The 27,682-nt window shown below is 37.9% G+C and overlaps 1 protein-coding gene across 4 annotated transcripts in view; it reads left to right on the top strand.

Annotated features, from left to right (window-relative positions):
* ULK4 (unc-51 like kinase 4) overlaps window positions 1–27,682 on the top strand; it is a 378,716-nt gene that overhangs the window by 186,628 nt on the left and 164,406 nt on the right. For all 4 annotated transcript variants that reach the window (XM_037526793.2, XM_054693291.1, XM_037526797.2 and 1 more), the window contains one exon: window positions 4,370–4,475. In XM_037526793.2, coding sequence (XP_037382690.1) covers window positions 4,370–4,475 — 106 coding nt within the window. The remainder of the gene's footprint in view (window positions 1–4,369; window positions 4,476–27,682) is intronic.

Below are 27,682 nucleotides of genomic sequence, written 5' to 3'. Positions count from 1 at the left end.
TGAAAGACTTGCTTTTCCTAAGGAGACTGGCTTTCTGTGATGGTGCTTTTACCCTGGGACTCAGGAATACATCTTTTTTGGGGGGAATGGAAGAGACTTTCCTGGAGGAGCACCTGAGGAAGACAATTTCAAGCAGAATCATTCTTCCTTTTCAACTCTGGCCTCTGGTCTTTGAGTCAAATTTGTGATTCCCTTTTGTCTTTACCCCAGCATTTCACATCTCTGGCACCACATCTTTTCCCTAATGTTTTCTCCCTTCATATAATCCCCTACTCTGACTTTAAGAAGTAAATGCGATGTTTTTCAATGCATAATTTATCCCCTGCAGGCTAATATGGTTGTGAACAGCAAGAACAAATCTTATTAAAGTTGCTAAGAGAAATGAAATAACTCATTTTGATAGAAGTTAATAGAAGTGTGCTTAATTCATATTTACACCTTCTCAACTGCTCTTTGCGTGTATTTAGCATTCTTTCCGGGGGAAATTATGATCGGGGCCACAGCAGTAGCTGTCTTGGCTCCTCTAGAGAACTCTATCATCATCTTGAGCAGGATAATTACTCTGTTTGGCATTTCCCCATCCCTCCCTGTGTTGGAAGCATGTATCTACAACAGGGAAGAGTATGCAAATATAATTATAGCATATAATTTTTATTAAGCCCCCGCTTTACACTGAAAAAAAAAAAATCCATAGTTCTGTGAATGGCTTGAAAACCAATAACGAATTGGACTTTTGGTGGTGAACTTTGTAGTATATACAAATGTGATTCTCAGCAAGGCACAGCCAAAGCTCATATAATGTTATAATGCTATGCTACCTCTGTTAAAATACAAAGAAATTAAAAATAAAAATGTTTTTTACTAATGGCTAGACCTGAGAAGGAGCTGTTTTTGTCATTGTGGTTGCAGGGTAAGTTATTGGTCTCAAATATTGTGTCAACATCAAAGGTTTTCTCCTGAGTACTCCTAGTTACACGGTAATTGGAGGAGGCTGTTGACAATCAGCTTGCCTTAGCTTTCTCCTTCTCTGCAGATCGAATGGTGGGACTGACAGAGGTCTTCATCTCTGGGACCAGTAGGCTCAGCGTCTTACCTTGTTGATGAGGGTCTGGTCGTGGTGAGGGTCTGATCTTCAGTGTTCAGGGGTTATGGAGGTTTGGAAAGTTGCTTTTCTATGAAAGGAAATGATTATAGCAACAGGTGACACCCCATGAGTACAGGGAAAAGAACTGAAGGATAAACTTTATGGGACAAAAATAATGCCAAGCGCATCATAGAAAAGGTGCATTAATCATAAAAATGTGTATATTGAAGGGACAATGGATTTATCTTCAGTAAGACAGACCTGTATTTGCTGACAGACATTGATCAAGCAGTGGTATGTGTTATTTTACCAAATGGGAGCAAAAAAAAGATTTATTAACTTCTGTTTTGCTTAGAATAGGTTTCCTACGTATCGTTAGTTACTTTATCATGAATAACATGTCGTGTCATCTTGGTACTTATTAATCACTCCTTCCTTCAAGCCAACGGTAAGAATAATTAGATGAAATTGGTGGCAGACCATCGCTTCCACATTCATCTTCTTAAGCTGGTGTCAGAATCATTCACATGCTAACATCCACTCTTCAGTGATGTCTCTAAAGAAAGTTAGAAATGTTGGTGTATGGAACGCAGACCCCTTTCTTGTAGCAAACAAAGACATAAATGGGAAGACTAGTGGCATCTATGGCAAGAAATCAAGTGGTTCTTCTCAGCAGCAGGTAAAATGTGTTGACGGAGTAGTTTCCCAGCCAGGTGCAGTGCTGGTGTTTCTGTAAACTTTGAAGATGATTGGTCCACCACGGGGCTCCTGGCCACTCCACTAGAGGTCCTCATGCTGAGAATCAGGCTGTTGGAGCCTCTGCTATCTGGACCGTCACTGGTCACAGGGGCAGAGGGAACAATAGGATAATGGGGCCCTCGCTGGCCCTTAAAACCTCTGCCCAAACTGGCCGTTTAATTGGCTAAAGCATGTCTCATGATGGTCTCCGATTACCAGTGGGCGGGGAAGAGCCATCTTGTTGTATATGTGGGGGAGGGTAGTGGGAAATTTATGCACATTCATAATGACTAACTCACTGGTTCTTGGAAAACAGCAATAACAGAGCTCTGATGAGTCTGGTTGGCAGAAAGAGGCAATGTACAGTGAAAACAGTAATGTAAATAGGATCAGATAAGGCTTGTGAAGGTGTGAGAGAGTGCTATATATGCGCTTTTTGATTTGTTTGAAAACTAGGACATTATAGATGATTTTCTGGGGAAATGGAGGTGACCAAAATGAGGTCAAAATGTAGATCCCTGAGTAGCATATGTTTTTCAAAAATATTCAAAGAGCTACCGGTAAAAAGAAATATACCAAGTCCTATTGTTTTTATTAGTGAGTTCTACCAAATCCCCTAGAAACAGATATTATAGGCACAATCAGTATTTATGGGATAAAATAGATGAACAAGATCATCATGAAATTGCTATTAAGATAGATGTGGATGTCACTATAGGTTGATAATTGTTGCAGCAATCCTAAAGCAATGTGCTAACACAACCTCATAAGAATAAATGTGTCTCTTCTCCTTCAAGTCTACTATGTCACCTTCTGAAGGAGGCATGCCTGCTTGCCTTGTTTAAAGTTGCAGCCTTCCCCTGCAGTGCTCCAAACCACCCTCTCCTGCCTTCTCCCACAGCATGTCACCTTCTAACAGATCATATAATTATTTATCATCTCTGTTGTTTATTGTCTTCTCTGCCACAAGGTAAACTCCACAAGGGCAAGGGCATTCGTCTGTTTTGTTCCCTGATAGAAGCCAAATAGCTAGAACAGTTGGCATTTAGGAAATAATTTGTTGAAGAAATGAATTAATTCTAAATGCAGCATGGGATCCTGGATTTCATCATGGAACAGAAAGAGACATTAGTGGAAATTAGGAATTCGAATAAAGTTAGTAGTTCAGCTATTGGTATTATATAGTGTTAATTGACAAGTGATAAATGAGCCTTGGTGTTAGGTGAGATTTTAACACAAGGGAAAGCTGGATGAGGGTATATTAAAACTCTATACTTTCTAGCAAACTTCCTATAAATCTCATTTTAAAAGAAAATTTTATTACAAATAATTTAGTCTGAAGAATAATATGCTCCAGCTTTTAAAAAATGAAATTAAATTTGTGCTAAAATGATACTTTCTTAATGAGTTCCATCCCAATCACACAATTTAAAATTTTATATAGCACCCCCACCCCCAGCCCATTGAATTCCTAATCTACTCTTTCACCATAGCAATTGTTATCTTCTAATACATTATACAGTTTACTTACTTATTTCTGTTGTTTGTTCTCTATTGTGTCTGTTTATTTGTATTCAAGGACAGGGATCTTTGTTTTCTGTAATATGCGTCAAGTGCCCAGGACAGTGCCTGGCACTTAATTACTATTCATTAATTATGAGTTGGGTGGATTAATAAGTATAATATAATTTATGTTTTTTAAAAAATCAGCAACCTATAGATGTGTGTGTATGTGAAAATAAGAAAAATCTGGATGGAGCCAACTAAACTGATCTGCATGTTACTGTTTAGGATGGGCTAGTTATTAACGCAATGGTCCAAGGGCAAGGCCATGACCAGCATGAGGTGAGCTGGGTCACTGGCACAGAAATGAGGGGCAGAGCCTCCTTTCTTTAGGTACCGATGCATCTGGCTTGCCTTTCCTAGTCCCAAAGTTTCAAGATTTTCTTATTGTTTTTACATAATTTGAAATTTTACAATTTTAGTCTTTAAAAAATTCAGAGGAATGAAAAACCTAAAGCAACAAACCTAAAGCAAGTTATTAGTAAGATCCTTTAAAAATTACTAGGAAATCATCTTGTTTGTCTTAAACATGAGAAAGAGTGAGCATTAAGCATTTTCCATTCTCTTTGGGGCCAGAGTTACTTCTGCTTTATGATGTCAAGTTTGGAGAAAGCAAAAGTCACACTTTTAGGTCCCAAGTGTAGTTTATTACACTGAAGCAGAGATGCAGGAAGTCATATCTACAACAACTGTCTATGTACAATATTAAAGTAGGATAATTTTAGTACCCATTTGCTCTTGAAACAGCAGAAATAATTCTTTAAGGTGTGTGTGTGTGTGTGTGTGTGTGTAAACGAACTCACTTCCAAATGTGGACTCTGGGGAGGGCGATAACAAAGAAGGATCTGCTTCATTACATTGCAAAAAGATAGTCCTTTTGCCATTTGCAAAAAGTGAGGGAATGGAGGTCATTTGATCATTTGTCTTTATCATGATGTAATTGTATCTCTATATAGTTACAATGGAAATTATGATCTATTCCAGGCACATCGGGAGAACATTCTGGGTAACACCATGCAAAGTGTGATTGCATTGCTCAATAATCTGGTTGCCTGCAAAGACTCGAATATGAAGCTACTTTATGAACAAGGTAAATGTTTTTTAGAATTAAATCTTTGATTCCATTGAATGTTTGCCTTTTTGTAAATCTCATCTTACATAGTAAAGAGTCAAGAAGTACTAGTTAAAGTTGATCAATTGAAATAGAAGTCTAAGGATCTATAAATAATATTCCCAGCAAAAATCGAAGTGTGTTTAGATCATAATAGTTTCTTTAAGTTAATTCATTCTCTTTCATGGCACAAAATCAGTATCTACTACTTAAAGATGATAAACCAAGAAGTAGATGTTTAAGCATGGTATTTAGACTTATCACTGCCAATCAAAAGAAAAACAAACATGGTCAAAAGCATCTTGGAAAATGAGAGTAGATGGGTTGATTGTGACTTTATATTTTACACATTTCTGAAATACTATAATTTTTGAGATTACATTTTAGAACAGTTTCGGATTTCAAACAAAATTGAGAGAGCTACAGAGATTTTCCATATAACCTCTGCCACACACACATTTAACCCCCCTTGTTGTCAACATTGCTCACCAAAATGGACATTTTTAACCAAAGGGGAACCAAAGTCTACACAGTTCACTGCAGGGTAAACAAAGGTCTACTTCCTTCATTCGTTGTGTTAAACATTCTGGGTCTAAACAAATGTATAGTGACTTCCATCCATCATTACAGTACCATACAGAGTATTTTCACTGCCCTAAAATTCCTCTGCACTTTTGCTATTTAATGCCCACGCCCTACGCATCCACACCTGCCTGAGAACTGCTGAAGTTTTCACTGTCTTCCTGATTTTGCTCTTTCCAGAATGTCTTACAGTCGGAATCATGTGGTATGTTGCCTTCTAAGATTGGCGTTTCTTACTTCCTCTCTTTTCATACCTCTTTTCTTTTTAGCACTTAATAATAATATACTGTCCGAGTGTCCTAGTTTATCCATTCACCTACTGGAGTACATCTTGGTTATTTCCAAGTTTTGGCAACTGAATAGATCCATTGCGAACATCCAGGTTTGCATGCGCATAAATATTTGAACTCTTTTTGGGTAAATACTGAGGAATTTGATTGCTACTCTTGCTAATTGTTTAGTTATGTAAGAGATAACCACACTGTCTTCCAAAGTGGCAGTACCATTTTGCATTTCCACCAGTCAAATATGAGAGTTTCTGTTGCTCAACATCCTCACCAGCATTTGGTATTGTCAGGTGTTTGAATTTTGGTAATTCTAGTAAGTGTGAGGCGATGTCTAATTGTTTTAATTTGCATTTCCCCCATGACATGTGACATGCATGATTTTCTCATTGCTTGTCTGCCATCTGTATATCTTCCCTGTTGATTGTCTCTCAAGGTTTTTGGCCCATTTCTTAAATGGGTTCTTAAAATGGGTTCTTGTTTTCTTATAGTTGAGTTTTAAGAGTTCTTTGTATATTCAGATATTTTATCAAATGTGTATTTTGCAAATATTTTCTTCTAGTCTGTGGCTTGTTTTCTAATTCTCCCGGTCTTCTCCTTTGCAAAAACAAGTTTTAATTTTTTTTAATTTTTAAATTTTTAAATTTTTTACATCATTGTTCATTTTTAAACAATATTTGCTTCCCCCCACCCCCTCAGGTGTAGTCCCCATAGAGTTTCCTTCCTCAAGGCACCCGTGCACCATCACCTCAGTCCCCTGTGCTCCTCCCTCCCTCCCTCTGCTCCCTCTCCCTCCTCCTCCCCTGCAGGATGTCTCTGATTTATAATTGTCTGTTTTTGCTTTGCTGTGTTTTGTACTGTTATTATTGTTTACACTGATGTCTTATTTGGTTCCCCTATATTCCTGCTATAAGTGAAACCATCCGATATTTTTCTTTTTCCTTCTGGCTGATTTCACTGAGCATAATCCCTTCTAGCTCCACCCACGTTGCTGAAATCCAGATTATTCTTTCATAGATTCTGTTATATCTAAAAAGGTATCACCGTACCCAAAGTCATCTGGGTTTTCTCCTGTTATCTTCTAGGAGTTTACAGTTTGTATGTTACTATTAGGTTCATGATCCATTTTGAGTTTTGTGAAGGCATAAGTTCTGTCACTGAATTCCTTCCTCACTCCCACCCTCCCTCCCTTTCTTTTTTTCTGCATGCTGATAACCAGTTCTAACACCATTTGTTGAAGAGTTTATTTTTGCCTTATTTATTGCCTTTGTTCCTTTGTCAAGTGGACTATATTTATGTGAGTCTAGTTCTGGGCTCTTTATTCTGTCCATTGATCTGTTCTGCCAATACCACACTCTTGCTTATGGTGGGTTTATAGTAAGTCTTGAAGTAAGATAGCATCAGTCCTCCAATTTTGTTCCTCTCCTTCAAATTGTGTTTGTTCCTCTCCTTCAAATTTGTGTCTCCTTCAAATTGTGTTTGACTGGTGGAAATGCAAAATGGTACTGCCACTTTGGAAGACAGTGTGGTTATCTCTTACATAACTAAACAATTAGCAAGAGTAGCAATCAAATTCCTCAGTATTTACCCAAAAAGAGTTCAAATATTTATGCGCATGCAAACCTGGATGTTCGCAATGGATCTATTCAGTTGCCAAAACTTGGAAATAACCAAGATGTACTCCAGTAGGTGAATGGATAAACTAGGACACTCGGACAGTATATTATTATTAAGTGCTAAAAAGAAAAGAGGTATGAAAAGAGAGGAAGTAAGAAACGCCAATCTTAGAAGGCAACATACCACATGATTCCGACTGTAAGACATTCTGGAAAGAGCAAAATCAGGAAGACAGTGAAAACTTCAGCAGTTCAGTGTTCATTTTTAAACAATATTTGCTTCCCCCCACCCCCTCAGGTGTAGTCCCCATAGAGTTTCCTTCCTCAAGGCACCCGTGCACCATCACCTCAGTCCCCTGTGCTCCTCCCTCCCTCCCTCTGCTCCCTCTCCCTCCTCCTCCCCTGCAGGATGTCTCTGATTTATAATTGTCTGTTTTTGCTTTGCTGTGTTTTGTACTGTTATTATTGTTTACACTGATGTCTTATTTGGTTCCCCTATATTCCTGCTATAAGTGAAACCATCCGATATTTTTCTTTTTCCTTCTGGCTGATTTCACTGAGCATAATCCCTTCTAGCTCCACCCACGTTGCTGAAATCCAGATTATTCTTTCATAGATTCTGTTATATCTAAAAAGGTATCACCGTACCCAAAGTCATCTGGGTTTTCTCCTGTTATCTTCTAGGAGTTTACAGTTTGTATGTTACTATTAGGTTCATGATCCATTTTGAGTTTTGTGAAGGCATAAGTTCTGTCACTGAATTCCTTCCTCACTCCCACCCTCCCTCCCTTTCTTTTTTTCTGCATGCTGATAACCAGTTCTAACACCATTTGTTGAAGAGTTTATTTTTGCCTTATTTATTGCCTTTGTTCCTTTGTCAAGTGGACTATATTTATGTGAGTCTAGTTCTGGGCTCTTTATTCTGTCCATTGATCTGTTCTGCCAATACCACACTCTTGCTTATGGTGGGTTTATAGTAAGTCTTGAAGTAAGATAGCATCAGTCCTCCAATTTTGTTCCTCTCCTTCAAATTGTGTTTGCTATTCTGGGTCTACCTTTTCATAGAAACTTTGGAATCAGTTTGTCAATATTTATGAAATAACTAGGTAAGATTTTGGGCTTACATTGAGATCTATAGATTAAAAGGTTATACTTTTAAGTCATGTGTATGCTCTACCTTTAAATTAAAGATAAAAGCTTTCATTTGAATTATTCATAAAAATAAGAATGTGGGTAAAATCAGTGACTGAATAAAATAAATCATTAGTCTGGTGATATTTTTTTCTTACTCCAAGAAGGATTTGCATTCCCAACAATAATAAATACTTCTAACAGTTGAGTAGCTTTACTACACAGAGATCATCATTTATTTTTTCACTTTTTTGAGATACAAGTGACATATAGCACAGTGTCAAGTTTAAGGTTTAGAGTACAGTAAGTTTAGTTAACATTTATCTTACATAAATACAAAAAAAGAAAGAAAAATTATTTAAGAACTCTTAAGGCCTGTTTTCTTAGCAATTTTCAAATGTAACATATAGTAGGGGTAGCTATATTCATCTTGTTATAACTTACATCCTTGGTACTTTATCTTATAGTTGCATGTTTATACCTTTTCACAATTTTCATGTAATCTTCCCTGGTCTATCCCCAAACTTCAGCATCCGATGGATTATGTTATGTTATGGATATGGCATAATTAACTAGTGCTGTAATGGATAGGACTTAACTCCAGTCTTTTGCTGTTACAGACAGTTCTGCTATGAATTACCCTACATGTTCACATGGAGTGGGATTCATGGCCTAAATTTCTAGCACTAGAACTGCTGGATCAAAGGATATATGCATTTGTAAAATTCATAGATAGTGAGGCACCAGTTTACACTGGTACTAAGGCACAAGCGATTGCTTGCTTTCAGATAACACATTACATTTTCCTATTTGTTCAAGACTTTATTTGTTCTTTCATGGTTTTCTTTATATAGGCCATGTGCATTTCTTGTAGAGTTCATCTCTTCTCAGGTGTTTCAGTTCTTTTGCTTGCTTTTAGAAATGAGGAATTTTTTGCCAATATAGCCTCCAGTTATTTTTTATTGTGTGTTTGAAAGTTCTTCTCTTTATTAACTTTGTATTTTTTTGGTAATAGGTTTTTAAGTGGTTCTTAGTTTTTCAGTTGATAATAACAATTGCAAATAGTGGGTTTTTTTTTTCAATTTTTATGATTCTAGTTTTTCCTTTTTGTCCAATTACAAGATTCAAAGATAATGTGATGAGATAAAGGCCATTTGGTATTGCCTCACAATTTTTTTTCTGGTTAAGGAACTACCCGTCTATTTTAATTTTATCTTTTATAATAAGTAAAGTCATTTGTCAAATGTTTCTGGTGTCTATGAAAATGATCAAGTGATTTTTTTCCCTTAAATCTATTCATGTAATTTATTGTACTTCATTACCTAATGTCAAATCATTCTAGTGGTTGAGTTGGTAACTACACTTAATTATACTATCTAGTTATACTAATTAAGCTTTTTGCTAATATTTTACTCAGGATTTTCTTTTGCCATTCACAAGTGTGATTATTTTTCCTATAGTTATTTTTGAATAGGGGGGAACACATTCTTTGCTAGATTATGGTGTTAATTCTAGATTGTTTCTTAAGAAAAAAGTTAGTTTTCTTTGTCTGTATCTGAAACAGCTAGGGTATCATTGACATCATCTCCTCCTAGTCAGAAGTTTGGTGGAATTCCCTTTGAAGCCCATGACACTGTTTCTCGTAGATAGGATAGTAACGGTAACTCTGACACAGTTTTCTGTTTCTACAATGGTGATAAATCTTTTTTACATTTTTCGTCTTATATGGAATACATTTTAGTAAAATACATTTTCCTAGAAAGTTTTCATTTTATAGACACTTTGAAATCTATTGTCATAGAGTTGGACCAAATAGCTTCTCATAATTCTCTTCTCTAGGTTTTGTAAGCTACCATTCCATTACCCCTTTTAGCAAGTTTGTTTTATCACTCCTTTTCTAGGTTTTTGAGTAAAATACTTAATTCACTTTACCTTTTTTTTATCAATACAAGTTTAAAAGCTGTATTAATAAAATACAATTGATCTGTGGTGTTTTCATCGCTTTTGGTTTCTAAAAATATTACCATTTTGCTTTATGTTTCTTCATTGAACCAAGAATTTTTAAGAATATATTAGGTTTGTCACTTCTTATAGTTTTATTGCACAGTGATCAGTAAACGTTGGCAGTGCTATTTCTATTTTTTAGAATTGAGATTTTCATGTACGTATTACATGGAAAGTTTTCATGTTTTATAACATGCTTTTGAAAACGTCCTTGTTGGCTTTCTCCAGTTACAGTGACTGATACTAAAATTTCTCCCACTGCAAACAATGGTAAAACTCAACCAAATATGCGAAGCAATTTGTTCTTAGTCATAGGACTATGATCCTTGAGAGAAAGGAAACAGTTGAATATTTTGCCTAGAAGGTAAGCAGGATCCAGGGGAACGTAGGGTCTTGCTGAGCCGGGGAGGATGAATTCATTGTTCAGCGATGTGAACTGGTAACATGTCTGGAAAGAATATAATATAAGAGATGCAAAAAAAGATAGGGCCTAAGAGCCTATATAGAGGTTCCTGCAGGTCCTTGTGAGGGCTGGTTTCCACATGCATAGAGCAAGATTGTGTTACACCTAGCAAAGGATAGCACAGATGCAGCAAGGCTCAGGGCTGAATTGAAATAGTACAAATCATTCAGTGATGGTAGATAGAGGAACTCCAGCCATATCAGTAGAGATGCCTTGCTTTGCCCTGGGTAAAGTTATACCAGCCAAAGTTAAGGCCCCCTCTAGACCTGCCTTAAATTTTAATAAACCTTGTCTTAAAGTAAAAGCTAAGCCCTGTAACTAAGAATTGGAACAATATAAACTTAACTTTAAAATGGCCACAACTAAGCTCTAGGGAAATTAAAGTATTTGAAGGGTCTTTAATGACCTGCCCAAGCAAAAAGACCACTTAAGAAATGACAATACAATCCAGACTCTTTACAACATATTATCCGCAATGAGTAATATACAACGAAAGTTTAGTAGACGTGAAAGAGCAGTTACAAAATGTGATTTATAACAATAAGAAAATGTCACAGTATATGAGACTCAAGAATAACATGAGGCTTTTAAAACAACTATGACAAATGTATCCAGGTCAAAAAGGGTGAAGGAATACAATGTGGGAAGAGAAAGGGAATTTCACTAGTGCAATGAGAATTCCTTGCTGGGCTTAACAGCAGAGTAAAAACTGCCGAAGAATCAGTTAATAAAAATTTTCCCACCTGAAGGATGAAGAGAAAACAGATTTTTAAAAATTATCATCAGTGGTCTGTGGGACAGTAATTATTCTAATATATGTGTAATTGAAATCCCAGAAACAGTAGAGAGAAAATGGACCAGAACAGAGTAGTGGCTATGATAGTCCTAAATTTGGTGGAAGTGTTTGCCTATTGGTCCAAGAAGCTGAGAAAATCCCTAGCAAGATAAAAAAGTAAACAAGCAGAAATCACCTAGGCACATAATAGTCAAACTTCTGAAAGTCAAAAATAAGGTCTGGAGAGTATCGAGAGAAAAATGACAGATCACATAGAGGCAGTGAAAAGTATACATGGTGACTGATCTCCTGTCACAAACAGTGGATGCCAGAAGCACAGAAAAACATCTCTGAAGTGTTGAAGGAATAAAATTTGCCAATCTAGATGTTTATATTCAGTGAAAATATCCTTTAAAAATGGGAGTGAGGTAAACTGTGGCAATTTGTCATCAGCAGACCTGCCTTAGAATAAATGATAAACTTTTCAGGCAAAAGGGAAGTGATAGCAGATTAAAGCTCAAACTCAAATCTACTGAGTGAAACCAAATACAGAAGAAAGGTAAATATGTGCTTAACTATAAAAGAATAGCTTTTCCTTCTCTCTGAAATTCCTTAAAAGAAAGCTGACTAGGCAGGCTTCCAAAATGATAGAATGAAGACCTCCATAAAACTGCCCTTCCATTATAAACAACAAAAAACTGGAAAACATTTTGGCATTAAACTTTGTGAGCTTTGGAAATGATGAAATTACTGAAAGCTTGCAACAGTACAAGAAGTTTTATTCAAGTGTTTATTCAAGATGAATGCCAGGAAGAAACAGGTGCTCTGGTTGATGGTAAACACCAGGGCAGAGCTGTAAGCTGCCTGATTCTTGAAAGTGTTCTTTAACACTCACACACACAGCCCTTTGGCAAAGGGTGGAAAACTTACTGATTCAAGGTATCTAGGGAAATTTCTGGCCAGTCATTGGTTGCTACTAGGACACTCTGTGTCCAGACACTACAGGAAATAGACTTAACAGAATTAGCACAACGAAGTCATTAACCTAACAACAACAACACAACAATAACTGAAAACCTTTGAGAGAATGTATGTGTGGGGAGAGAAGGGTGGTGGGGAGAGGAGAGAGATAGGGTTCTGATTTCCAAAGTCCACACATTGAAGTTTTCAGTTGACAATTACACACATGTCCAAAACAGGAATGAATGGACCATGCATACACATGGAAAAAGACAGTCAATAGAAACTGTTTCACATAAATAAAATGTAGTATGTGTATGTACATTGGAATACTACTCAACTATAAAAAAGATGATGTATTTCCATTTGTGAAAACATGGCTAGAAGTGGGGGGATTATTCTAAGCAAAATAAGTCAGAAGGAGAAAGACAACTACTGGTGGTTTCACTCATGTGGAATATAAAGGACAATGTGAAAGGACAGATAAAAACAAATCCTTGGATTCTGAACCCAGAATTGAGGATACTGGGGGTGGGCAGTAGAGTAGGAACAAAGTGTGGAGGAGGTCCGAGGACTTGCTGGAAGGTAATTGGTACTTTGGTGGTTGAGGTAATGTGGGAGCATACATTTGAAGAGGTGTGAATCTGTACTCCTTGTAAACCAACATTACCACAAACAAACAACACTTTCAGAGGATACCCATATGTTGGATTTACTGGTTGAATTTACTATTTATTGAGTAGTTGAAATAAAACCAGCTGTTATGAATACATACAAAGAATTATAGGAATGTCTGAAGAATTAAAAATGACAGTGTAAAAGTGACACCTTATCAAATAGAGTATGTGTGAATAAAGTACAATTTTAAAAGAGAACCAAATGGAAATTCTGAAGTTGAAGCGTACACTAACTGAAATGAAAAATTCACTGGAGGGGTTCAACAGAGGATTTGAAGTAGCTGAAACAAAGAATCAGCTAATTTACAGATAGGTCATTGCTACTGAATAACTGTATGTAGGTCACTTAGATGAAACTTTTAGAAAGGCAAATCATGGAATCATCTGAATGGTTCTTATTCTGTGAGAATGGCCCATATCTTTAGCTGAGCAGTTTTCTCAGCCTGATTTCCATAGATGTTTGGGGGGCACTAAAATCTTTTTATCATGAAAAAGAATTATATATGCCTTTTTAAAAACCTAGGTTGGTGGTGTGTCTGACATTACAAGTCTAGCACAAACTTTGTTAGTTTCCTGTAGATCTTATTGATGTTCATTCCATTAAACAAAAACCCACCCATGAATCACTTCTATACATTATTTTCTCCAGCTTGGCATATCATTAAGATTCTCTGTAGCCCTGTTGGCTAGACAAGAGCGTGACGGGCAATCAGATGCCTGAAATTGAGATTATAGAGTTTGCAGTCTTGGTCTATAAAAGCATAGGGTTATATGGCCTATGCTGGATAAAGGACAAATTCCTGAAAACAGGAGCTTAGGGCATTGACAATGTAGGAATGGAAAGATCGGCTATGAAGTGATGATGGTGGCTAATGTATAGTTGTGTTGTGGTTAGAGTCAGAACATCATAAGAAGCATATGTGGGTTTGCCACAAAGCTTCAGTGTCCAGTGAGCTAATTTTCACAGGGGCCATTTTACATTCATAATCTTATGTTCTTATGGGCCATTCCCATGTCCCCAACTCTCTAAACTTCATTTCTCATAATACCTAATCCTATTCCAGGTTCCAAGTGGAGTGAAGTGGACGTCACAAAAATAATTACAGCAAGAGTTGTGTTAGGTGACACTGAGCTCAGGAAACAGAGGGAGTGATTTAGTGGCCTGTGGATGATGGTAATTGGGGAAAAGGAAGCAGGTGATACAAACTGTTGGTCTGAGATTCAGTTAACCATAGCCAAGTGGTTCCTTGCTTTTGCAAATGAATGTTTGTTGGAATGTAGACATGTCCATAAAGAGCCTGCTGAAGGAGACTAGAGTCTTAAAGAGGCTGGCTTCAGAGAGAATAGGCAGGTAAAAGGTACATAGACAAGAACTTGAGCAATTTTGCTGATAACCCTAAGATCCCAGTGCCACAGTGGAAGGGAGTCAGAGCTTGGGAAAGGGTAGGATGTGACCTCTGAAAGCAAATGTGTGAATCCCCTTGGTTTAGAATGTAGGAGGTTGGGAATGACCTTAGAGTCCTCAGCTACTGAGGCAGTGGAGACAATGGGCATGATGAGCTGGGATGGTTGGTGCGGTGTGGTGCAGTGAGGAAGAGTAGATGAATTTCCAGGAGTATGTAGAGAGTGGGAACTCCTTCCTGGGCCCTGCTGGTTGAGGTTAGAGAAAAAGGATGGGGAACCCATGTGACCTGCAGACTGGTCTGATCCCAGTCTCCAGAGCCGTCATACTCTACTGCTTTCCAAAACTCCTTGGCTGCTAAATGTATAGGTTGATTTTTGCAAAGGTGGGTGAAGGTCTGATGGGTACTTTCAAACCCAGAAGGTATTAAGACTCAGTGGAGCATGACCACATGATAGCCTGCCACAGTATGGGCTTAAAAGTTTGTGGTGAGGTTGATTGATGTCTTATTAATCTTTCTTTTGGCTCAATTCTGACTCAATCATTATTTTATATATTATATTTCATAGAGAATTAAATTCCCTATTCTAAATATCCAAAGTTATGTCTAACACTGGTACTTTAAAAATGACCCTAATTTAAACGAACTATAATTTAGATAAAGTAGAGTGATTGCTTCTGCCTCTAAGTGCTTCACCACAGCACTGTTTCAGGCCAGAGTCAAGCTGACTTCTATCCTCAGGCCACACCCAACAGTGAGAGAGCAGTAGTTTGAATGCCAAGGCACACTCGTTTTTTGCCCCTTCCCATTGATGGACTCATCCCATCACCAGGCCTCTCCTGTCGTGTCCTGAAGTAGTTATGTTGCTGCATGAGCATGTTGAACCTTGCAGAATGGGCCTGTGTGCCTCAGAAGTAAATCCAGGGACCTAGGGAGTGCTGCCTCCTGCAACGGTGCTCTGAGGTCACAGAGCTTAGGGAGCAAAATGACCACGGAGGGTTCTTCGGGAAGTGCCAGTCTCCTGATGGGAAGAGCTACTTTGTAGAAAAACAAAACCAGGGAATTTCTCTCATATTTTCCTGTTGATATATATTGAAAGGCAATAAAGAGAAAATGACAGTCTCTAAGAGCACTTGCCTCAAGTGTAAGGTGAAGTTCAAAGTGATAGATAGACCATGTGACAAAATGGAATCTTTTTCCTTAGCAGTTCATAAGATAATGTTGTTTAGATTTAACAAAGGGTGGGAGGCAAACTATGTAACAAAGGGTGGGAGGCAAACTGCCCGGTGGACAGACTGAGAAGCAGAGACCTTGACTTTAGCACTACACAGCTATGTTATGTAACTCAGGCGTCCTGCTTAAACATTTTCATTTTTAAAATTACACGTTTAGGGAAGGAGTTATAAAACAACGTGTGAGAGCTTTTGTTTATGTTTGAAAAATATCAGAGTTATTAACATTTTAAAAGTGGCTGCTGGCTCATCCCGGTGCAATGACCTTTTGATAATGGATATTAATTCCAGCTTCGGTTTACCAGCAGAGCTGTCAGAAAAATGGATTTGCATGACACACTGCAGCAGCCGAAAAACAGCAACACCTCCAAACAAGCATTTAAAGGATTTATATGTGTCCCCATTGCTAATGGTGTCAGAAATCAAAATGCTCATTTCTTACTAGGTTTGTTACAAAGCTACCTAAATCTGTGTTTACACAAGAGACCAGAAAATCATTATGAGAGTTGCTTGCAAACATACTTGATAGCTCCTTCAGATTCATTTACCTTTATGAATAGCATTGAGAATATTATTATAACTATTGCATAATAGGGGTTGGCAAAATTTTCCTGTAAAGGATCAGGTAATAAATATTTTAGACTTGTAGGCCATTTGGTCTTTGCCGTTCCTTCTCCACACTCCCAAAGGGCATAGGGAGCTACCTGGGCACTGAGGTTTCTTCCTTGAAGGATGAGAAGCGCCAGTCTCCTGATGGGAAGAACTACTTTGTAGAAAACCAGTGAATCTCTCATATATTCCTGCTATGTATATTGAAAGGCAATAAAGAGAAAATGACAATCTCTAAGAGCACTTGCCTCAAGTATAAGATGAAGTTCAAAGTGATAGACCATGTGACAGAATGCCATAGGGAACCCATAAAAGGGTGGGCATGATCTTGTTCCTATAAAATTTTCTTTATAAAACTGGGTAGCCAGTCTGCTAGCCATGGTTTGTCAATCCCTGTTGAATAGTAACCCACAGGGGGAAAAAAAACCCTCAAACTGATCTTCAATATTTACAAGTCAACATATTGCAAAATTTAGTCACTAAGCTGTGATTGAACAATAACAAGATTGCATAGAAAGTGGTATGAAGATAACATGAAGAAAATGTGGAACATTTGCCCTAAGGGTTTAATCTAAAAATCATAAATAATCATATGGTACCAATTTGCCTTTGCTAGATAATAATCCACCTCAAAGCTAAGTGAACGGTCACTTGTTCACTCTTCTGTGGGTTGGCTGACTGGGCTGGGCTTGACTGGTGTCAGCCGGGCTCCCATGTGGGGCACCTCAGTGGGCTGGGGGTGTTCATCCTCAGGGAGGCTCCCTCTGGCTTTTTCCCATGGTAGCAGCATTCAACAGCAGCCTGAGGGGAGCTGCAAGGCGCCTTGGTGCTGAGGCTCGGAAATCTCATGTGGCCAACACACTGTTTTCATTGAAGGAGATCACTAAGCCAGCCTGCCTAGAGGTCTGGAAAAATAGGCTTTACCTTTTTATGACAAGAACTGTGAAGAATATATGGCCATCTTCAGTCTGCAGTTACCCAGAAATTTAGAATAGGACTTCAGAAGACTTCTTCGCTGGTACACTAAGGGTCAGTAAACTGTTGTGAAAGGCCTGATGTTATTTTAGGCTTTGTGGGCCACAGCCTCTGGTGGAGCTACGCAGCTCCACTCCTGTAGCACAAAATCAGCCGTAGATACTACATGAATGATTGAGTGTGCCTGTATTTGCCATAAATATTTCTTTTTCCTTTCCTTTCACCCTCCGCCAAACTACCTGTGCCCATACCCCATCTGCCTCCCTCCCCCATCCTCTCAATAAACATTTACTTACAAAAACAGGTAGTTTGCTAACCTCATCATTTGGTCTTTCAGCAAATAATGACAAAGTAAATGGACAAGGACTTATGGTAGAGCATTAGGTATTACCTGATGAGAAATACTGAGGGAAAGGAGAAAAGGGAGATGAAGTGTCTGGCTGCACGTGGGGTTGAAACCTTGCAGGGGGAGGCGGGGAAGGTGTCCCTGTGAAGGTGATTGTTTAAGAAAAAGCTTGAAGTCACAGTGAAGAAGCAAGCCATGCAGATAGTGGCGGGCAGAGAGAAGAGCAAGTACAAGATCAAGGTGAGAGCATGTGTGGCTTCTCATTCAGAACAGGGAGGCCAGTGTGGCTGCGCAGAGCAATGTGGGAAGGCGCAGGAGGAAGAATTGGCAAACATGACCAGTGCATTCAGGGTGCACAGGGGCAACTTTTGACAAAAGCTATTGAAAGCATTAAAATAATTTGGAAATGTGGGACTAGTTTGCAGTTAAGTTTTAAAGGAGGATTAGGTAGTTGGCTAGTAATTACCGACTAGCTAGCTAGCTTTATCTTGGCTAACTTGTAGGCTACACAAGTGGTTTCTGAATCAGGCACTGAGAGTAGGGCTGAGGAGCTTCCCAGGTGAGACTAAAGAGAACCCATTTTAGAAATCATGGTAGAAACCCAGCTCCCAGCCAGGCCTGGGGTCTCTCATAGGCTGTTGCCTGGAGCTATTAAAGGCTTTTTTTCCCTTACAAAACAATACCCTCTGCCTTCCCTCCTCTTCTCACCCCCCTTCTTTATAAGAAAAGTTAAACATGTGATGAAGTAAGTATAAAGAAAGCATTTCTTTATATTCAGCTGAAATTGGCTTCTCTCCATTTTCGACCCTATTTGATTCTGGTTTTCCTCAGCAACTACTCAGACATTTATTTCACTTTCCTCTTAGAAGGAAGAAAATGCAAGTGAAATTTAGATGATCGTTGCATTACAACTGGGGTTTTATGGTATCTTATAAGATGCCAGAAATACTTAATCGATTTTTTTCAGCTATCAATGAGAGATACATTTATTTCCTTGCCACCCTGTGTAGCTGTTTGTATTATCCCTTGTTAGCATCTTTGTTGAAATACTTGATTTTAGCATTCATCTTACTTTATCATTGAGAATTCATTCAGTTATACCTACCCATTCTTAGTGTGTGTTTATTTTCAAGTTCTATTGACTGCGGTTGGATTATAAACCATTCCACAACTCAGTGAATTAAGACAAAAATTGTGTAATATTTTCACTCTTGTTTATAGATTGCCTGGGGCTCAGCTCTAAGCTGGACTGTGAAAAGTTCACATTAACAAATTGCCTAACTTGGGATAACTCCAGCAGACCCCCACCAAGTTGGGTTCTTCTATTTAGTTTGGAAGTCCTGCTTATCATTTAATGCCTTTGGGGACCCTGGTCATTACCACCAAAATAAGCACATTAGTCTTTCCTGATGAAGGAGCCCAATGTGGCTCGCTGACTGTCTTGGCTTAATTTCTTTAATGATCCAAAGTATTTCACCTCATTTTTCTGACATCCTCCTTTCTGAACGCCTGGTTGCACCTAACAGCTGTTCGTGGACTCCTTATCTAGAAATTTGGTGATATAGGAAGGATTGATTTTAAGGATTTTTATTTTGAAATTTCTCCAGAGTTCTAGAAAATACTCTTTTGAATTTTAGTGAAATTTTAGTTGTTTCAAGTATAGCTTTGAGAAACTATAGTTAATGCACATGCCACAAAATTCACCATTTTAAAGCACATCATTTAGTGGTTTTGAGTTAGTCACAAGGTTGTGCAACTATCTGCTCTATCTAATTCCAGAATATTGTCATTACTTAAAAAACCAAATAGCAACAAGAAAAAGCCACACCACAGACCCCTAGTAGTTCCTCCCCATTCACTTCTTTCCCCAGCTCCTGGCAACAACTTATTTATTTTGTGTGTCTCTAGATATGCCCATTGTGAATATTTCATATACATGATATCAGACAACATGTTGCCTTTGTGTCTTATTTTAAAGTTCACAGAAAAGGCACAAGTAGTCTTATAAACTTATTTTAAATAATAAACTTAATACTTACTTCATCACATGTTTAACTTTTCTTATTTCGTACTACCTTGATACCACTAAAACTGCATGAACAAAGGCCCCTATTTACCTCAAGGGTAATTAAACTTGTCCATATGTAAAGATTTGAATCTGAACTAAATTCTCACGTGAAGAGTAAGTTTAATTCAGTACCTTTGCTCTAACTTTTAGAACTTGTTCTCATTTTCAGTGAACAGAATGGAAATTATATATGGTAGGAATGCTCTAAAAAACTGACCTTTACCTCAACAGAGTGGACTCCACTTAAATTCGATGTGAAATTTTGCATTCAGGTTTTACCAAGAGTAAGAGTAGTATCAGGTGGATGCTAAATTGGCTTTCCTTTCCTCTGAAAGATGCTTTGAAAACTTTTCTCTGTTAAGTAGTACTTGGATGGAGATAGACTTGTGTTAAAACTTGACTTAAATCTCAGTATATATCTTCCTTCTTGGACAAGAACACTTTGTGACCTTAGTTCTCACTGCTGTTTGAGGGGACCAGAGAAAATTGGTTATCTGGAATAGCCTTCATTACAGTCGAGAGGTACAGGATTGGCTTAACTTTAATGAAACACTCAGGTGGGACCCATGGTTGTCTTTACATTTTTATTGCTACAATAAGATTATATAGCTTCTAATTTCTGGTCTTGCCACTCGTACTAACCAATAGTTTATTGTACTTAATGGATCACTGTGAAAGCTGGCACTTTCCTGTTTTTCCCATTTCCATGGTTTTCTGCGTTAATTGGCTGCACTATACTTGGTTCATCTGGTACTATGCCGGCAAATGAATTGTTAGAGATAGATGAACCCTCCCAGGAAAGAAGCTTTAGTTAGCAAAACACTAACAAGTAGACTGTTAAATGAGTTCCTTATATATAAATGTCTGTGTCTACACATTCTGATTGATAAATTATAGTATACAATTAGACCTAGGTTCTTACAGAAAATCATAAAAAATATTGATCTGTGGAGGGAGAAATTTGAAGATCAGTTCTGGAGTATAGGAGTATTAAGTCATCTCTGTGATCTCTGTCTTGGATTGTCTGTGCTATGGGGTTGTGTGTGTGTATATGTGTGTGTGTGTGAGAGAGAGAGAGATGTGTGAATTATATCTTTTTATTTTTAGAAAATTTTCTTTTTTAACCATATTTTATTGATTTGCCATTTTACATAATGATATAATTCTGGGAGTAGAGCTTCACAGTCACATATGTTCACACATTTCACACTTTCACCACAAAAACTCCTGGGCCGCTACATTATCACATACGACCCTCTATCCACTCTTCCCTCCTCCACCCCAGCCATCTGGTAACTACTATATTTTTCACAGAGTCTCAGAGCTATTTTGTTGTGTTTGGCCTGCTTGTTTTCTCTGGTTCTTTCTTTCCAAAGTGAGTGAAGCCATCTTGTCATTTTCTGTCACTTTCTGACTTATTCCAACTTAGATAAATACCACAAGTTCCATCCATATTGTCCAAAAAGGGCAAAATTTTGTCTTTTTAGTAGCTGAGTAGTATTCCATTGAGTACATATGCCACAATTTCTTTATCTCATCATCTATTGATGGGCATTCAGGTTGATTCTATATCTTGGCCATTGTGAATAATGTGACCATGAGCATAGGAGTGCATAGTTTCCTTTTGTAGTAGTATTTTAATGTTCTTGGGATACATGCCTAGAAGTGATGTTTGCTGGATCATGGGGCATTTCAATTTTTAGTTAAGGAATTGCTATACTGTTCTCCTTAAAGACTGTACTGGTTTACATTCCTACCAAGAGTGAATGAGTGTTCTTTTTTATCCACACCCTTGCCAATACTTGTTTATAGTCATTTTGATGACTGCTATAAACCATGGGTGTCAAGTGAGGTGATGTTTCATTGTAGTTTCGCATTTCCCTTATAATAAGTGATGTTGAGTATTATCTCATGTGCCTTTGAGCCATCTATATGTTGTCTTTGCAGAAGTTTCTCTTTAGGTCTTTGCCCATTATTTTGATTTTTTTTTCTGAGTTGTGTATGTTCTTTATATACTTTGGAAAACTGGATAGAATTCACTAGTGGAGCTATCTGGTCCTAGGCTTTGTACTTAGGGAGTCTACTTTTGGGGTTACATATGCCTGTAGACTGTGGCCATTCTCCTAGCTCCTCGAGGTATTTATATGTTCTGCTCTTGGAGCAAGTACACTATTTGAAATTTTGTTCCATAAAATGAAAAATACAGAGAGCTGAAATTCCATCAGACTAGATTTAGCTTGAAATATCTGTTTTCTTAGTCATAGTTCCATAATGAATGATTGTCTTCCATGTGGTTACCCAGTAAACGTAGCTCTGTTACACATTTTTAGTGGTTTCCTGATGGCTCCACAGGACCAAACTTTGTCTTTCCATCTTCTTTAAAGACATAGTGCAAAGCTATTTGGTATTATAAAATGTGTTCTTTTGACATTGTTAGAAACCCTAGTTCTATAAGTGTGAAAAGAAAAGTATAATCAAGGTTGAAGTATATAATAAATCTGAAGCAAAGAGATTTATCTTTCCAACTTTCCCCTTATTTGTACACAAAGCATTGTCATATAGATACAGTGAAATAACAGTTAGGAATATGCTGTTAACCTGCTAAAGCTCTGCGTATAAGTGTGTGACATAAACTACTTAGTCTGAGTTTAGTGTAGGGGAATTAGCCAGACAGTATCACACTGTGGATGGTAGCTGGAATCTGGAACCAAACTTCCTCAGTTCAGATCCTGGCTTTGCCACATGCCAGTTGTGCAATCCTGGGCCAGCTACTTAATGTCTCTGTGCTTCAGCTTCCTAACTGCATAATAGGGGTAATAATAATATACCCATCCATCCATCTCATAGCCTTGTGGTGAAATAGCACAAGTTAATGTGTGTGAAGCATTTGGAACAGTGCCCACCACAGTAAACATCAGAGAAATATTATTTACTGTATATTAATTTTGGTCATATCCCCAGAGAAAGAGTACTTTCTACCCTCCCTTTTCTCCCTTGACTCTTCCAACTTGGCAGTCTTTTGTGCCTCTGTTCCTTAGCTCCAAGTTGTTGGCACCTGGTTGAGGTGAGAAGCAGAATTGGAGTGAGTATCAAGCATTACATGCCAGACCGTGTTACCCCATTCTGTCCTCACAGTGTGGCTGGGAAATTGCTTTCCTCATTGACATAATAGAGCATAAATCCTCTTTGCATATTGGTGAGATTTAAATGAGAAATAATGTATGTAAAACACTTAACAAATAATGGACTTCCAACAAATAGTAGCTGCTGGGACTATTTTGGTATCATCGTTGGTGAAAAATAACTACTTGCTAGATGAATTCAGGATTTGAATTTTAGGCCCATTTGAATGTTTCCTGTTAAAGTAACAGGAGAAAAAAAAAAGACCCCAAAAAACCAAACCCTTCGTTTAATTCCATGCCCCCAAGGCCACATAAAACCAAAGAAATATGACTTCATCTTCAATGAAATTTAAAAAATCTGCAGAACTCTAAGCCACGATCTATGAAATAATCCTGCCAAATAGTGTGAATTCTATGCAAAGATGAGTGATAGATGCCTTAGTGGAGCTTGAGCATGGTATAATGTCCCCAAGTGCCACAGTTCTGAAGGACATGTCATCAGTCTTTAGAGGGACGAGATGCAGTCTAGCCTGGTGGTGATGTTCTTACAGAGTAACTGCAGAATTGCAGAGGCACTAGGGAAACTGGAAATGGAGGGCTGGAGAGGAGACTGTGACGAGGGACCCTTTCTCTCACCCATGATACCCCTGATCTTGCCTACTGGCTGAAGACAGTGACCTGAGGAAATGTGATTTTTGAGGCGGGGCTGTGGTTGGAACTTACGGTTGAATTGGCTTAGTGGCTACTGCGCTGGTCTCTTGAGTGTCGAAAGTGAGCTCCCACTCACTCTGGCTTGGATGCTGCCATTGTCCCTCTCTACACTTCTGTGGGAGTTCCATGTTCTTTTTCAAAGATGAATAACAATCAGGAAAGAAACTGTCCATAAAAGCTGAAGGGGAAAAATGCAAGTGAGCAGCAGAGAAAGAACAAACATTGAAAAAGAAGCAGAAGAATTCACTTTATCTGAGAGATGCAAACAGGCTCACTCCAAAAAAAGCTCAATGAGAGATAGCAGAGCTAAAGGGAGACTCGAAATAGAGAAGGGGAGGAAGAGCAGATTCGGAGAACTTGGGAAGAAATAGCAGAAGGGAACTTGAATATCATGACACTGGACATGATGGATCACAGAACTGAAAGCCACACTTGACACTATAGAAGACCAAGTAAACATGACAGAAAGCTCCCCGGGGACGTGGTAGATAGGCTTCAGGGGGTCACAAAACGCAGTGAGGGAGAAAAGAGGTTTAAAAATACGAATGGAGACACTGACAGCTATCGTTGGCAATGGAGACAGAACATAAACATGACTGGTGCTCTTAATGAAGAGGCCTGAGAAAAATCAACCAGATGGAATATTTTAAAATAGAAGAAATTTTGTGTGTGTGTGTGTGTGTGCGTGTATTGTTATGGTGTCCTAATGGTGAGATGTACATTTTTCATGTGGCTTTTGTTTGCATTTCCCCAATAGCTAATGATTTTGAGTATCTCTTTGTAGGCTTATTGGTTATTTGTATAACTTCTTTGAAAAATATCTACTCAAATTGGGTAGACTTTATTATTGAATTATAAAAATTCTTTTAGCGCTGGTTTTTTAAATTTCAAATGTTCCAATTGCTGATTGCTAGGAGTTTCGAGATGATTTGTGAAGCACTGACCGTGGGAACAGGAAATCATTGGAAAAGAAGATGAGAAGTCTCTGATCCATTGTTCATATAGAGACTGGCAAAATGATCACTGGCAGAAACTGAGACCATAATCTTGGATGTAGCAGAGCATTGTTTGGGTGTGAAAAACTTGCAAGTTGTGATCTTATTTTTGCTTCTTTGATTTGTCTGACTTTAATTTTGAAATATGGGGAACAAAGTGGTAACAGAAGTGTCTACTTTTCTTTCTGTAACATTTCGTTGAGATGGAATGGCTGGCATGTTGGCACTTCCCTTCCCTAGGGTCTCCTCGCCAAAGCTGGGCTAGCCTTCTTAACTGACATGCTCTGAAGTATCAAAACCATATTATCATTAAAAAAAAAAAAGATTTTTCAGTATGAAAGAAAAGTGGAGGACATTTAATAAGTTTTCTGATTAGATGAGATTAAAAACTTGTTACAAAGGAAGGAGAGACATGTAATAGATGTGAATCTATAATAGTGTCAAGGAAGAGCACGTAATGAGTCGTGCCTCCCATAAATAGCACAGAGCACTTCTGGAAGACCTTTGATGCTGTCTACCAAAAAAACCCATTACTGAGGAAGTAATTCGGGAAGTTAGCATGTGAGTGAAAGAGGGTAATATGGTATGGTAATTGAAATAGCTGCGTTTGAATCCTGAGTCTACGGTGTATTTGGGGAGATACTTTGGGTCTTAATCTATTTACAATAATGGTACTTATTTCATATGTTTGTTTTGAGGATGAGATGATAACATATGTAATTTTTCATGTATAATTAATACATTTAGCATAAGTATTTAAAAATAAATACTGAAAATAGCAGAGTGGGCCTCACATGGGACCATGCAAGCAGATCATTAGAATGAGAGACATGAAGCCAAAGAAGTTTTTAGATTCTCAGACTGTCTCAGGCTAAATTTAAAATGAGTTCAAGTTTACCATCTAAAGAGACTGCAATGTAGAGTACTGACAAATCCACAAATGTGATGGTAGAGCTGTTTTTTAATTTTTTTTTTTACAATTAGATTTTCTTCTTTCTTTTCCCTCCTTCCCTCCTCCAACCCCCAAGATCTTATCATGTAAAATAACTCAGTAACAAAAAGAGAAATAGAGAAATTCAAACTACAGATAAATAAGTCCCTTCTTAACAAAATGATGATTTTATTAGTTTGTATTAATTGAAAGAGTCTGATTAGGAGGACCTGAGACCATACCAAGAGGCACTGATGGGGATGAGATCAAGGGGATGGAATTCACAGACTCCAAGATCAACCAAACAGTCTTTTTAATTTTTTTTACCTGTATTATTATTTTTTAATATTTTATTTTATATAATTCTTATATCATTTTTCATTTTTGCACAAGGTATGCGTTTTCATTTTGGTTATATTCCCCATACAATTGAAACCCCTCCCCCCCTTATTTTGACCCTAATCCTTCCTCTCCCTGCCCCTCCTCCTCCCCATAGTATGTCTCTGGTTTATAGTTGCTTGTTGATTTTGATTTTTACTTTGTATTAATTAGTCTTTTTCCTGGTCCCTTATTTAGGTTTTCTAAATTCCTGCTATGAGTGAGACCATCCGGTATTTTTCTTTTTCTTTCTGGCTTATTTCGCTGAGCAAGATCCCTTCCAGCAACATTCATGTTGCTGCAAACTGCATGTGTTTATCTTTTTTGAATGCTGAGTAATATTGCATTGTGTATATGTAGCACATCTTCTTGATCCAGTCATCTATTTTTGGGCATTTGGGTTGTTTCCAGAGCTTAGCTATTGTAAATAGTGCTGCTTTGTAAATAGTGCCCTTTTGAATTAATGTTTCTGTGTCCTTTGGGTAAATACTTAGGAGTGGAATTGCTGGATTATATGGAAGCTCTATCTTTAGTAGGTCAAGAAATCTCCACACAACTCTCCATAGTGGTTGGACCAGCCAAAAGGTATTTTTACAATTGGGCAATGTTAGGTGATGGAAAACTAGGTGCCAAAATTTCAGTGGATTAACACAAAAGATGTTTATTAGTTGTGTAAGAGTAGAATATGTGCCAATCCTGGTCTGTTGGTGGCTTTCTCCCATGTGGTGGCCATCGCCTTTCTTGTCATGGTTCCACTATTCCCCTGGGTCTTGGAATCCTTTGCACCCAGCAGACAGAAGAGTAAAGCAGTGGAGAAAGCACACCTGCTTCTTAAGAACCCCAGCTAGAGTGAAGATAACAACTCAATGACAAAAAACTGAACAACCTAAAAAACAAAAAGAGGAAAGGACTTAAATGGGCATTTTTTTAAGGGGGAAAAAAAGATAAACAGCCAATTACAACGTAAAAACATGCACAGCATTGTTTATCATTAGGAGAATGCAAATCAAAACCACAAAGAGACACTACTTCACACTAAGTAGGATGACTGTTATTAATTAAAAAAAAGGAAAATCACAAGTGTTGAAGTTATGGTGAAATTAGAACCTTCATGCACTGTGCTTCAGCTGCTGTGGAATACTCTATGGTGATTCCTCAAATAGTTAAACTTAGAATAACCACACAATCCAGCAATTTCCCTCCTAGGCATATGTCCCCAAAATTGAAAACAGATACTCAAATAGATACGTAGACACAAATGTTCAGTGCAGCATTATTCACAATGACAAAAAGGTAGAAACATGTCATATGTTCATCAAGGGACAGGTGGACAACAGAATGTGGCATACACACATGCACACATGTGCACATACAGTGGACTATTATTCAGTCATAAAAACAGAATATGGGTCCATGCCACGACATGGATGGACTTTGAAAGCATACTAGATAAAGTCCTTAGAATAGATGAACTCATAGAAAGAGTCCTAATTTCCATGGGGCAGGAGGAAGGAGCATGAGGAATTACTAACAGGTACAGAGATTCTCTTTAGGATGATGAAAATGGTCAGAAAGACTGGTGAGAGCTGCACATGGACAGGTTTTTAATGCCACTGAATTGTATACTTAAAATGGTTAAAATGGTAAAATTTTATGTTATCTATACTTTACCACAACTTACAAAGAAACCCATCTGGATATGATGCATCCTTGTGCTCACATTATGGGTGAGGACAGTCTCACGGCCTCATAAGGAACAGTGAGTAGGCAGTGGAGAACCTGGCTGAGCAGCCATTCCAGAGTTTGGAGAGAATAGCGCACATGTTTTGTGGACAGTCAGTTATTTTGGCCGGAAAGACCATTTTAAAAGTGATGTTTAGTGTATATGTAGTTTGGCAAGACTACTGTCTATTCTTAGAATAGA

This window comes from Talpa occidentalis, unplaced genomic scaffold (genome assembly GCF_014898055.3).
Source record: "Talpa occidentalis isolate TD23 unplaced genomic scaffold, MPIMG_talOcc4v2.1 talOcc4.10, whole genome shotgun sequence".
Lineage (NCBI taxonomy): Eukaryota > Metazoa > Chordata > Mammalia > Eulipotyphla > Talpidae > Talpa > Talpa occidentalis.
Note: the sequence above shows the minus strand (reverse complement) of the source record. Positions and strands in the feature narration are given on the sequence as shown.